Source organism: Morone saxatilis, unplaced genomic scaffold (assembly GCF_004916995.1).
Source record: "Morone saxatilis isolate NCDOM2014 unplaced genomic scaffold, NCSU_SB_2.0 Contig23, whole genome shotgun sequence".
Classification (NCBI taxonomy): Eukaryota; Metazoa; Chordata; class Actinopteri; family Moronidae; genus Morone; species Morone saxatilis.
This window is the reverse complement of record NW_023339796.1, coordinates 20,262,717-20,277,490: the sequence shown is the minus strand read 5'-3', so window position 1 is coordinate 20,277,490 and position 14,774 is coordinate 20,262,717. Positions and strand designations below refer to the sequence as shown.

General features: G+C 40.0%; 1 protein-coding gene across 1 annotated transcript in view; it reads left to right on the top strand.

The window, feature by feature from the left end:
• Positions 1-10,567, top strand: part of LOC118334827 (xenotropic and polytropic retrovirus receptor 1 homolog) — a 37,124-nt gene extending 26,557 nt beyond the window's left edge. The window contains exons 10-15 of the mRNA XM_035670900.1: positions 1,461-1,626; positions 1,724-1,918; positions 2,940-3,106; positions 3,249-3,388; positions 4,686-4,907; positions 6,150-10,567. Of these exons, the coding sequence (XP_035526793.1) occupies positions 1,461-1,626; positions 1,724-1,918; positions 2,940-3,106; positions 3,249-3,388; positions 4,686-4,907; positions 6,150-6,204 (945 nt within the window). The 3' untranslated portion in view covers positions 6,205-10,567. The remainder of the gene's footprint in view (positions 1-1,460; positions 1,627-1,723; positions 1,919-2,939; positions 3,107-3,248; positions 3,389-4,685; positions 4,908-6,149) is intronic.
• The last annotated feature ends 4,207 nt before the right edge of the window (positions 10,568-14,774 follow it).

Below are 14,774 nucleotides of genomic sequence, written 5' to 3'. Positions count from 1 at the left end.
TTGCAGATTTAAGATGCAGTAGGTAACTTTTATAAAAATATGTTTTTCTATGCTGAAACTTTCACTATATCCTGACAGTAGTACATGAGACAGATGATCTGTGAAAAGAAAATCAGGTTCCTCTGGCTCCTCCTAGTGCTCCTAATGGTATTTGCAAGAATCCACCGGGCCTGAACAAAAACAACCAATCAGAGCCAAGAAAGATGTAAAGACGCTTTGGGTTGGAGGCTTAAAGATAGTTGATTGTTGAGTCTCATTCCCAGGGCGTCAAATACAGACGCTTTGGGACTAACCCAAGTGTCTGAATATCAGCAAATATGACAAGAAGTTATTTTTAGAAACGTTCCTTATTGCAGCTTGAAAGTATAGATTTAAACAACTTGGAGAACTGTGTATGTCACTGGTGTTAGAGCATGTATTCAGTCACCTTTAAGGTGTTTAGGTCACTTGTTTAGACGGGTCACAAGTACGATCAGGAGGTAGGGTTCAAGGTGTAAAAGCACACAGTGACAGGTTACTGGACTTGAGTATAAAAGAAATAAAAGCACCCGCTCAGTAAGTATGTATGTTCTGCCCTTTTTAGTTTGAGTGCTGGCTGCAGGGTGTTTCAGTGTATGATTATGCAAGTATCAACACCAAAGGGCTGGGATCAGTTATATTTGATTCATTCAAAATATTAGGTCAAACCTTTTACCCCACGTAGCACCTCAGAAAATATCAGGCTCCTCAAGTACCACCATTATGACCGAGGTTAAAATACAGCAGCATAGGCCGACCCTATTCAGCTATAGACAGTTTACACAGGAGGCAGGTTTGTTCCTAAAAGAAGATTACTGTTGACTGTTGTTGAATCCTGAATGAAACCGGTTCAAGAACCAGAGCTAGTTTGGTGGGAAAGGGGTCCTCCCGGTCCACACTTCTTTTCCCAATAGTTCCCATTTGGAGCCATGATTACAGAGTTTTTTCACTATCTTCCATCACATTTTTAGTCCTGCGTAAAACTATCAATGGCATATGTGAGTGCGCTACATTCATGTTCACAACTAGCACATATTGAAACTAAATATTACGAAAAAGGTAAAACTTATGTTAGTACTATTTGTTGTAATATGTATTAAGTATTATATGTTTTTAAATGTATTTATTTAATTTTTAAAATTGATTCCTTGATGGATACCACTAGAAGCATTTCCCATTACATGGTTTGAGAACCAGTTACTTAAACAACTCTGATGAATGAATTAAATAATTGATTTATGGTTTCATCTCTACTTATGTATGAATGATGACTTAAAGAGGCAGTAGTAAGAGATTGTTGAGAGAGGTTTGAATGCCCAAACTAAATACCAAATACAAATGGACTCCCTCTTAAATGAATGAGTGAATGGAGAACAGTGACTGATCATACTAATGATTGCTCAAGATCCTGACAGTCTCCGCTCTGTCCCTTTCTTTCAAAGTTTAGAGTGGTGACAGCTCCGTTTCATCGCGTTGGCTTTGCAGACTTCTGGCTGGCTGACCAGTTGAACTCTCTGGTGGTGGTTCTGATGGATCTGGAGTACATGATCTGTTTCTACAGTTTTGAACTGGACTGGAAAAAACACGATGGACTCATCAGCAGTTCAGGTGAGACTTGAACAATTAAAGGCAACTTCATGTCACCAAGACTCTGATCCAGTGATGAGAGGCCAACACCTCATTGTGTGTATGTCCTTCTCTACAGGTAAAGATGTGTGTAACACCTACTCCTACGGCGTCCGTGCAGTGATCCAGTGTCTTCCAGCTTGGTTCCGATTCATCCAGTGTCTGCGACGTTACCGCGACACCAAACGGGCCTTCCCTCACCTGGTTAATGCTGGGAAATACTCCACTTCCTTTTTTGTTGTCACCTTCGCTGCCCTATACAGCACACATAAAGGTATACATTACATAGCGCACCAGGACTTTATATGAAATGCACCTTTATTAGGGACAAGCCTTTATTTTTATTTATTTTAGTATATAGTATATGTATAGTTTTAAAACAGTCTTTGTTAGTCTTTCCACTGTTCCAACAATCCAAAACTCTGCTTTGGTTGAAATAAATCCTTAATTCACAGACATAGATGATAAAAACATTTTCAGTCGCTCTACTCAGCTGCACATGGAGCAGACCAGCTATGTAAACAAACCACACAGAGGCTGCGATAGCAAGTTCGGTTGTTCAGTTAAATTAATCACTTACTGCACAGATATTTCATATTAAAAGCTACACATCACAGATCTCTTATCCAGCACGCCATGGAACTTAGTTGTTCTTGTTTACTCAGGCTGGTCATTATTTGAATACCAGCTTTTATATAAAAATTGATTGTAACCTTAAAGTCTTTACTCTGTCAATAATATTATGTTCTGTGCTTGTAATTTAATTTGTCCCTCTTCTAGCTCCTTAAACGTGTTCACTGCCACTCCTCACTATCTACAGTCAACAAATCTTTATGATAGCTGAGTTGAAGTTCTTAATCCCAGACAATGAGAAATGACACAACAGACTGACAACAATGTTGTGGTTCCTCAAAGAAAAGGGCTCTTTTCCTGTGAGGCTTCAGTGCTTCTGTTTGGTCACTGTATATTTACTATAAAGCAGCGTTTACTTGTGTATCAGAACCCATCACCCCACCCACCTTTCTGCCCATCAACCTTTTGTTACTGGCAGGTTGGTGGGCAGAAAGAGTTGATTTTATGTTGTATTATTACACTATGTGATCAGTCTCTTGTATGTAGAAGTTAAAGGTGTCTTTGTCTTCTTTGGGATGGATGTTCCGCATAGTTTGCCTCTCTATAAAGGTGTCTGAGTTATTGGAAAACAAATACGCAAAGGTATTTGATTGACGTAACATAAGCCTGCTGTCATACCAGCTGTCTAACCTCACACCCACCTCTCTCTCTTTCCTCCTCAGCCGAAAACCATGTTGACACTCAGATCTTTTTCTACTTGTATATCGGCTGTTTGGTGGTCAGCTCATGTTACACACTGGTCTGGGATCTGAAGATGGACTGGGGCCTATTTGACCGCAACGCAGGAGAGAATACCTTTCTGAGAGAGGAGATAGTCTACCCACATAAGGTATTCCTCCGTGCAGGAGGCTGGAGGAGAATGGCTCATATACTAGTTTGACCCTTTCATTGTGAGTCCCTGAGAATATAAACTGTCATGTAAAGATGTGTTGACAGCTGTTGTGTTTTTCCTGTTCTGTCTCTCCTTCTAGGCCTATTACTACAGTGCCATAGTGGAGGATGTGCTGTTGCGATTTTCATGGACTCTGACCGTCTCCCTCAGCACAGTCTCAGGGTTGCACGGCATCTCTGACATACTGGCGACTATACTGGCCCCAATGGAGGTCTTTAGGTGCATACCGGCACTCTGTTCTCGAACTTTTCTCTTCTTTATAATTTCCTTTCTTTTTGTTTTTACTGCCATTGTTTAGGTTTTGTTTTGATAATGAGATATAAATGTGGGAAATATCTTCTGTTAAACACAGCTGTAGTCCTGGATCTGGGAGGGACAAGAGTGAATAATAGAGTAAACAAAAGTGAAAACAGAAACTAAATAAGATTTGGGCACATTTTTTGTAACCTCATCACACCCAGCAGGTTCAGTAGTACCCAGCAGTAGTAGAATCCATCAGGTAAAATAATTAAATGTTGTCTATTAACGACACTCAAATGAGAAAGAACATACTAGGATTGGAGGCCAAGAAAATGTCCTCAAATAGCTTGTTTTGTCTCTATCAACCATTAAAACCTCAAAGATATTGCATTTTTAAAAACTGCAAACGGGCCCCCTGCTAGCTCACCTGGAAAAGTTGGCGCCCCATGTATCATGTCTGCAACGGCCATGCGTTCAGGTCCAACCTGTGGCCCTTTGCTGCATATCATCCCCTGTCTCTCTCCCTTTTCTGCCATTTTAGCAGCTTAAAGCATATTTTGATTATTATTGTGATAATATCCCAATTGTTTTGACCAGGATAATATTGACATGAACTTTTCATATCGTCACTATCATGACGTCACCCGCCATGAAGAGTTCCGTTTTGTAGCCTTGAGTTTGGCATTATGGCCGTCACCAAGTTGTTTTTTGCAGTCAGCAGCGGTGACGTACTGCGAGTTGAGTTGCTCTCATTGGCTGTTTCAATTTGTCCCTAGCAGGAAACATTGGCAGCTTGCCTTGTCACAAATGTCTTACAGATAAGCAGTACACATTGTTTCCCATTAATTACCTAGACTTTGGCAGCCTGCCACAGTGTAATTTGTCTGGTTTTGTGCTGTTGCTTCAGCAAAGCATCCCTCACGATCGATTAACTATTGAACTACCTCCTATCACTCTGCCCTCCTGTACTGTCTACTGACAATTACACATGCTCTTGACAGAGAGAGCGAGATAGAGGGATATAGAGATATATAGAGAGAGACACACAATACAGGCAGGTAGAAACAGAAAGAAGTGGGGCAGGGCATCTGTGTGTGTGCGCTAGACAGATCAGTGTGATAAGTGTCTGAAGCCTACAAGAAATAATTTGTGACTCCTGATACAGTATGTGATGTCCACTGGCTGACATGAGGATGTGGACTATTGTTATCAGTATGAGTGTGTGAAGTACAGTAAGTCAAATTGGCCACTGACAGTAGGCGTTTGTCCTTTCCAGGCGTTTTGTGTGGAACTTCTTCCGGTTGGAGAACGAGCACCTGAATAACTGTGGTGAGTTCAGGGCCGTGCGAGACATCAGTGTGGCTCCGCTCAACGCTGATGACCAGACCCTGCTGGAGCAGATGATGGACCAGGAGGACGGAGTCAGGAACCGACAGGGCAAGAAGAGCTGGAAGAGGAGCTACAGCATGAGTCTACGCCGGCCACGACTGGCCTCACAGTGAGTCTTAACAACAACAATAACAAAAACAACAGATGCAAACGTGATATGTGAACAGGTGAAGGTATTGGGTTACTGCTGACTGGGCTTCGAAGCTACAAATTGACAACAAAGTTAAAGATTCTTAATACAAGTACAAGCATTACAATTTGGTTTGTGGAGTTGGAAAGAAACATGTTTTTACTAGGCAGGAAGGGTCTAACAGAAGACACTACCAAGTTGCCTTCTGGGAAGTGTAGGATCAAGTGTTGGAGCTTGACTCATAGAAGAGACTAAAAGTCAGGATATCTCGATCTCTGCTGCTTCCATTTTAACTTTATGGAAGGTCGCTTTTAATGACTGAACAGGAAATATGTGTTTTGATTAAGTTTGGTGTCATATTTTGACGGTAGTCCTAGCACTGATGTTCTCTCACTGACCTAGACAACAGGTTTTCTAATTATTATATATGATAATGATTTCAATATTTGTTAAAATTGACTGATTTATTGAATTATTGCTGTTTTTTCCACGGAGGGAGAGCAACACCAAATTTAATATTTCATTTATAAGTTAGTTTATTTAGTTATTAATGCCAATGAAGAAATGTATACGTCCCTACTATGAAGCAGTAAAAAAAAAATGTCTCCTTGTTTTCCACAAGGATTTAAGATGATAAAAGTAATTTAAAGAGTAACTAAATCATAACACTTTTTTTCTGCTGAAAACCTATTTATATGGGTATTGACTAGTTTCCAAATCTAGACATTTTAGTGCAAAGTATTTGAATTCTACTGCAAAAATGCTATTGCAATAGAATTTTGCTACTTGCTGATCTGAAGGCAGTTGATGTGTGTGATGAGCTTTTTTCACCAACCTACCACTGCTTCTATAAAACCAACATGTCCACTCTGCAGACTGTGGCCTGCTACATAGCTGTAGCCTGACACCAGAGAGTTAGTCTGTCTGAGCTGCCAGCTAAGCTAACTTTACAACACAAGGACCATACAGAAACTATTATAAATGGCTGTAAATGTGCTTTGGTGAAGGATCGCAGATGCAAGCTAACGAGTGCAGAAACTGTAAAATCAGCCTTAACTTGACATGGATTTTTTTTTACCACACTAATAATAATAATAATATCAACACTATAGAACATCTTAATGCAGGTATACCCACTGTTGGTAAAGATGCACAAAACTAAGTTACTAACTAACGAAAACTAATTAACTTACAACCCTGTCTTCCTTTTCCCCACTTTAGGTCCAAGACCCGTGACACCAAGGTTTTGATAGAGGACACCGATGATGACTCCTGACATCAGGCCACGCCCCTCGCCTGGGTCCAGAATTTATTCAAAGGAGGAAACTCCACCTCCTAACTGAGGAATTACCCAGCGAGTTGGGCGTTGAAAACTCAACCAAGGACTAGTTTTAAACTCTCTTGCCTACGTAATCTTTTCTCCAATGCATGAGCCTCTGCTCGGGTTCAGAACTAAGGAGGAACTTTCACCTCTTGAACAAACAACCCAGCAGCACGGCCAGCAAACTCCTACTCCTACCTTCAATAATAAATGGGGTGGGCTAATCACTGAAACTCTACCTTACCTAAGCATTGGGTGAAAAACCTCCCTGCCATTGTCAGCCACCCACAGGTGGACTCTCTAACTACACCCACTCTTCAGCCATTGCTTGGGCTCTCCTCAAAGCCTCAGCCTAGCATGAACAACGCAGCTAAACGGAAACGCAAGCCGATCACCCTGACAGGAAGTGTCCTGCTCCCTCTCGGTGCCACACAGCTCCTGAAAAAGGGAGAGGCCGACAACTTAAAGCCTACTGCTGATGAGGACCAAAAGGTTTTCTCCCTGCCTTTAGCTATTAGTCTCCACCTACACTCCCAGCATCCAAGTAATGCTTTGACAAAGGCCTTGAATAAATGATGCACCAACAGATCTCCAGTCAACCTGTAATTTGGACCTCAGAATGAACCTAAAGCCCCTTCTGTCTAATAAGAAAATGAGAAGGGTTGAAATGTGTCCTCTTCCTTTTTGGCGACATTTAAAGGCCTTGTGACCTTCTCTCTGACCCTTGCCGTTTTACACCGGCATACAGACTATGCTGATGAACATTTGGTAACGGCAATCAGTCATCGGCTTAACTCCCCCGCTCTTCAGCTTGCCCCTTCAAATCATCACAGAGCTGCCTACCTGCACCTTACACGCTTTAGAAACACACACACACAGACACGCACTTTGTAGGAAGAGTGAACTGGGGTGGAATGCCCATTTTGTGTGCTCGCACACACACAAACAATTATTTGATATGTTTTATTGTTAATTGATGCGGAACCATTCTTTTTTTTTTTTTTTTTTTGGAAACCCTGGGAAGAAAACAAACATACATAGACAAGCAATTATTTGTAACCGTGGTTGTAAATATGAGATGGACCAAAGCAGGAGGTGGTGTGAAAATATTCTGAAAATATCAAATACTCCTTACAAAAAAAACAAAAAAACGTGCTGAGTTCAGACTGTATGGAACAGCAGCTGGAATGACTGTTCAGCAATGGAGCTGAGAAGGAAATTTTACTTTGTTTCCGGGAAAAGATGAAGACCATCTTAATCATCCTGTGGGATCTCCCAGTCATCCCATGTGGAAATCTCCTCCATCTGGAAATTATTTTGCTGAATGTATGTCAGCTTATTTATGTATCTATGAGTGGGAGACATGTCTAAATACAACCGCTCAACCCATTTAGGCAATCAGTTTTGGAAACTTTAAGATAAGTCCCATGGAGTTTTTTATTTCTCCCCTTAAATATTGGAAAAAGACTGATTGAGAACGTTTGGATTATGAAACAGCCATACTTGTCTTTTAAACTGGTTCATTGAAATGTGACGATGATGAAAAGGGGGGAGGTCACCTGTCTGTCACACACCGGTCCAAACTGTCACAATCCAAAGGATGGTGTAGTTCAACTTAAACCTGAATGAAGTGGCCCTTCCAGCTGGTTTGGTGTTGAATGATCTCTGTGGGAGTGAATCTGATTGGCTGTGTGTACACTCATTAAATACATGCTGGTGTAACTCAGGTTCTATAAACACACTGGTTTGGTTTTAACATTTTAATGGAAAAGGTTGGTTTAAAGAAATAACCTGTTTGTTTCAAGACAGTCATTTTAATATATTTTTACGTTCAGTATGTAATTCAACACATTTTGAGAGTCTACCGTAAATTTTCAAATCGAGGCGTGGGCCGTTATTACCTCAATGGCAGAGAGAAGCAGATCTTTAGAACGGGCTTATATTAGAGAAAGTCTTATTCCTGATTTCCCCTGACTCCCAGTTAACCGTAGCGTCTACTACACACTTGTTAGCTGAATGGTATTCAGTTAGTTGCCATCTGCATCTTTAGTGCTCGATCCTACACACTGGACCTTCAATGCAAACCTTAAACTTCCTCCACTTTCACCTTTTTGTCTTGATGTCTACAGCACTAATTCCATCAATGCAACGACTTCCCAACTGTCAGAAGTGTTTCTTTTCATTGACCGCAGCCTTATGTTGGTCAGGAACAACTGAAACTTTTATGTGTTTATGGTGACCATGCCTCTGCCATTATATGATTTTATGAGAATTTACAGTAATTTTAACAGCAGTTAAAGGGGCCTGGCTGTGGGTTTTTTTCCATAGTCTGACAAAGTCTCAATTAGTAAAAGAGCTACAAAATAAAACCATCTTCTGTTGTTTAGTGAAGACAGGTAGTTGTGGTTACACTGGAGAAAATGTTTTTCTAAATGTTTCTATAGAGCAAAGATATTAATTGTTACTTTTTTCACATTCCCAAAGTGGTTGACGTACGTTGGTTGTTTAGTTGAGGAGGTTCTGTTTAGGTTTTATTTTCTTCTACATTGCTTTTTAAACAATTTAATACAAACAATTCTGCTTTCATCATAAAGAGCTTGTTAGTAGCTTGTGGATGCAATTTGGAGTGACTGACTTCTGAAATCCTTCAGGAAACCCTGATAGAAGTCAGTTATTAGTGAGCAATAAGTCACTTAAGGATTATGTGCACTTTAATGCCAAACGTTTTTTGTTTTTGTTTTTTTATTTGTCCTCAGACTTAATGAAGATACATAGCAGTTTTAGTTTTCATCATCTTGTTTTACTGGTTATTCCTGAAGCTATCAACTATTTGTTGGATTCAGTTTCATTTGGGCTTCCAACTTGAGAAAGTCCACTAGTCAAATGTCAGGCAAAGCAGAGTGGAAAGAATATATAATGTCGCATGCAATAGTACATTAGAAGCAATATTTGTTATTTCTAAAGGTCTTACTACTTTTTAATGGAGGGCAGATGGGCAAAGCAAACTTGTTGCTCAGTGATAACACTGATGTCCAGTGCGAGCTGTGAGGAACTATGTATATATGTAGAGCTTCTGACAGGATGCTGGTGGGTTGAGGCAGCACATCTTCCACTGCTTGCATTTTCACCTGTTTGACAGTAGGAATATTCACATTTCCTGGTGGTTATGTTGGAAAAGCTAGATGCTGGTTGCAAATGTCTATAAGATTCAAACACAGCAGTCAGTGAGTTTTGTTTTTCACCCTTTTTTTTTACAATCTTTTTTTATTTATGGCATATTTTTATCTTAATAATCTCTATCTATCATTCCTGAAAACATTCTGTATACCCCATAGTTGCATAAAGCTTAGCGTCTTTTGTTCTCCCTCCACACCCCAAACATCATGGGTAACCCTAGTTCAAACCAGCAGCTTTAAGACCTGGGCACACCAGCATTTAAAACAGTGAAAGTTTGCTGCAATTTCAACCAATTGCAATGGAATCGACCTGATTCGTAAATTAGCTAACAGGGCTGTGGTAAATCTGCGCAAATTTACACTTCCATTTTGGTGAACCTAGACCAACAAATTTGTGCCATTGACCAATAGCAAACCCTTTTGACAGTGCTGACCTTTGACGGGGAACAGAGTCCAAGTAGCAGCTAGTACTGTCATTACGCCACCAAGACTCTACAACCAAGATCTTTTGTTTTTCGGCTTAATTACCTCCAAGCTGTTGTTCTATTACTGATATTTGACAGAGAAGACTGTTGCATGCAAGATGTAATATTCTTCTATGTAACAGTCTCCATTGTTGCCTTCACAGTCCTCTCTTTCCAACCTTTAGAATATGACACACCAACTGGTGTCACGGTTTGCACTTCAGCTCAAGAAAAACCTGCTATTTTTTAGTTCCAATTGGGAACCACTTTTTCAGGTTCCAAACCAACTTATTTTTGGTTGAAATGCTCCAAATGGCTCGAAATTAGGTGCTCGAGCCGAAACGTGTTGGTGGAACAGGGGTATTTCAGTTGTAACCAGGCCTTTAGGGTGCCACAATTCAGCTTGTTGATGTTATAAGGCAACAATCAGTCTGATCAACTACTGTGTCCATCTAGGATAAAGCTGTTAACAGAAAGAAGCCTGAGGTAGAAAATCTGGATCTTAAAAAAACAGCTAAAATGATCCTTTTTAGACCTTTAGTTTGATACCATCTCGGAAGATCTTTCTTGATACAACTGCAAAGATGTTGCTTAGTAAAAAAAAAAAACTTACTTCTTAAAAGCTGGTATTAAAAAATGAGTAAAAGTGCGTAAGTTTAAGGTTAGTAAAAAAAAAAACAACACTGACACTGCTCTCTGAATTCACTTTGACCATAAAAGAAGCACCTAGAGTTTTCTACTTGGCTCAGAGTTTGTCGTCTTGTTCATAGCTAAAAAGAGGATTGCCCTCTCTTTTATGTGTATATATTTAAATGATAAATATCTCTTAATTTCCATGAGGGCGTTGCCTTCACTGCTTTCTGTCTTATAAAATGTCCATGCAGCAGACACAATCATTCCATCCAAAGAGAACAGTTTAGTTTTCTGATTTTAAAGTTTGTTCAGGACTTTTATATTTTGAAATTCCTCAGGTTTCTATGTTGAGGTACTTCCTTATGAAGCCATTCCTGTGTTTAAAAGCAGCGTAGTGACAGGAGAGTGGGAGGTGAGATGTGGTAAGATTTGGACTCAGGACATTGTGAGCACATTTGCACCTTAACCTGCAAATTCACAAGCAGCACTGAAGCTTCCTGACTTCCTGTCACCTGTCACTTCTTCTTTTTGCATTATTTTCTGAATGTACCATTTGAAACCTCACTCCATGAATGTATCTGTTTCTTACATGAATACACCAGAGATCTGCTTTAGTAGCTTAGCAAAGGAAGTTATTTTTTATTTTTTGTTTTGTTGAGTCAGCAGAACGCCAAACAGGATGATCTCCCCAAAACTTTGTGCTCCTTCAATACCACAGCCAGGCCTAACGGTGTTTATCATGTTTCATTTGTGGTGATTCTGAACTCTGCATTTTAACATTTCAGCTGCAGGCAGGCTGACCAGGCTCAGACCGTGTTGGTTCAGGGTTTGAATTGTGTCTTATTGGTTTTCTTTGTCTATATTCCTCCACACTCACATTGCACATGAACACTACACTGCTTTTATGTGAAGACGTTTAAGACTGACAGACAGGTGAACCCCCTTTTTCTAAAACTCAATCAAATGAAGTCCATTGGAAGAGGGAAGAGCTGGGTATTGATGATCAGTACTGTTTTGGTACCATGGGAAATGTATCCATGAATGACTCTTCTGTTCCGTAACCTGTTAATCAGCAGTAAAGCTGTCAGAGTTGGAGAATTTTCCTAAAACCTACCAAATTGTAGAGGTTGCTGAAATATGGCAATATTTCCTGAAATCTAAAAACTACAGACTCAGTACATTGGCAGCCATAATGATGATCATAAGGTGAATCGATACGACAGGTCTGAACCACTCATGAATTTTGTTCTTACAGTCGAGTAAATTCTCTTAAATCACTTGTACGTGCCACTGAGGAATCATTCTGTTCATACGAGTTGTTCTTGCTTGAGGCCCAATGTCTTCCTCTCCTCTAAAGTAAAACGAGAAACTTTGTCTGGTTTTTCAGATATTCAGAGGGGAGCATTAGACGCTTAGCTCTGTTGTGAAGCACTTCAGGATTTTGATCAGAATGGAGTGCTATGATTGGATGCAAAGTCCTAATGTTCAAAGTTACACTTTGAAGGATCTGAGAATGTTTCTGCGGGGGAAGCAACACAACTGGTAGCTCTGGTCCTTAGATCTGAACGCTTAGATAGGAAAACAGGGTTGTTGCTGAAGCTTGAGTGCATGGCAACACTGTCCACTCTTCAGGTCCCGGAAGTCCCAGTCGCTGGTGGTGTTGCAAACGTCTTGAAGGATTTTTCTCAAGTGAAAGTTTGTGAAATTCAAATGTGTGCTCTTTGAAATCATTTGGTGTTCGGTGACCCCCGCCCTGAGGACACTGTGTGTCCTCTAATCTTTTTGAAATGCCTACTGGTCACCAGTTCTGTTGTATCCACACCAGTCATCATCTTCCAGTAGTCACTGTAACTCTGGGTCCGGAGCATGAAGCCTCCCAGAGGATGAGAATCCAGGGATGCGATTGTCGATGTAAAGCCATGCTGTTAAATCCACTTTTTTTTTTCACAAAACTAATTTGGTCTGATCAGCTGAGATGATTTGAGACACTTCATGCTCACTGGCCCAAACTTTTCTCAGTGTGGATCATAGAGTAGGCTGTGAGAAACTCAACCTGGATCAAAATTTTCAACTTCTCTGAAATCCGTATAGTTCAAGCTTAATTTAAATGGGAATAAAATGGAGCCAAAAACCAAAATGTGACCAAGTCTCCATGTACCAGAACCAGTTCATCTTTAGGCTTGAAAGCAGAGCGAGCGTTTTGATCCACGTTCTGACCCCACCACGGTGTGACCCAGAGCTGTTGATTATACAATACATTATATATTGATGAATATATTGATTAGAAGCATTGTATAATCGGTGACTGTGCTGTGGGTGTTGTCTTGTATGTACAGTAGCAGCGTGATGCTACAGAGGTGCCTGGTTCACCAACCCCTGTTACAGTTTTTCAGTAAAAACGGCTAATGCTCGAAAGGTGTTTGTGACTGGGACTCTTATTTCTGTTCTCGGACTAACGTCTGTTTGCCACACACAGGAACTTTGCCGTTCAGTTGAAAATTTCCCTTTTGAAGATTTGCATACAACGGATTAAATGGTATTACGTTTTAGAAAAAACAACACTTCATTCACATCTTCATCTGCATATTTAGCATCATTACATTTGACCATTCTTGAGTAAATCAATGCTCAGTCAACATTTTTTGTGAAAGCTGCAGTAGGTAAATTTTATAAAAAATAACCTTTTGTCATATTTGCTGAAACTTTAACTTTATCCTGACAGTAGTTGAGAAACAGCCTCTAAAACTCTTCAATGATACAGTGACCACTATATAACAATCATGCATTGTATTTGTATAAGATCACAATGTTTAACAGTAAGCTGTTCATTGCATTTATTCAGAAAATGACTTTCTAGCCTTATAGGCAATCTTCCTTCAGAACAGTGATCACCAATAGCCTTTATCCTGTTCAGAACCCAATTATGTTCCAAACATTAAAGAAATATTGTAATTACTCAAAATCAAATACAATAAAAAAACAAATGAGTATATTAATATATAATTTTAAGAGATATTTTTAAAACAAAAAATTATTCAGTTTTGATGAATGGTTAACTCATAACCATGAATAAAGTCATGCTTTAAAATACATATATGCATTTTATTATTTTATTTAACTTAAATAAATAAAAAAATTCTCCAAAAATCAGTAGGTTCTACGACCCCTCTTATTTATCTTGTGATTCTTAGGAGGGGCTTGACCCCTAGGTTGAAAACCACTGAATAAAGCCACTGAACTAGCTCCACCTCCAGCAGCTCCAACAGTAAAATCCTGCAGCCTTCTACAGAGGCCATTTTAAGTACTTTAACTTCAATACTTTAAGTACTTTTTGCTGATAATACTTTTGTACTTTTACTTAATAAGTATTTGAATGTAGGGCTTTTAGCAGGTGTTTTTACATTAATGTATGGGTACTTTTACTGAAGTAAAGTAATTTCCCCCTGGGATTATTACAGTATTTCTGATTCTGATCCACCACTGGATGTAAGCCGGAAGCTGGTAGAAACCTAAAAAGATGTAACTGCTGCCAGTGGAGCTACAGAGTAATGAAGAGGGCTTCTATGATGAGGTAATTATTTTGTGATGCTTCTTGTATATACAGTATATTTTGAAGATTTTCAATGTGTCATTTTAATGTGGGTGTGTATGAATCATACAGGGCAGGACATGGGCTCTCAGCAGCTACTTGCACAGTTTCCTGTAAAACCCATCTGTATTCAGCCAGGCCTGGCCCTAACCAATTTGGCGCCCTAGGCAAGATTGTGGTGCTCCCTTTCGCAATCGCAGTAAAGTCTTCCACTGCCCAAGTTATACACATCACCCATACACTACTACCTCCGCGAAACCCAAAATGAATAGCTTTGCTCTTGACATTATTTCTTTACTATATTCCTCACGAGAACAAGTCTGCTCCAATCAAGAACAGTCTAAACAAGAAAATACATAAACATTAGAGAGAGCTAAATACACAACGCCAGAAAAACTGTAATCATAACATCACGCGCCTACACACACAATGAACTGTAGTACCTCAACCCTCGTTCCTACGTCATCCAGTTAGAGGAGAATGGCCAGTCCAGCAGGGTCTATTGGGCTGCAGCCCTTTATTCCTGATGCTGCATCCAACTGGCTTCTCCTGCAGGTGGAGCGACAGGAGGATCACTTGATGCCTGTTGAAGCGGTGATGACTGTAGATGCCCCAGGATCTTGCAGGCGAGTGGATTTACGATGATCTTCAAACAGCGCATCT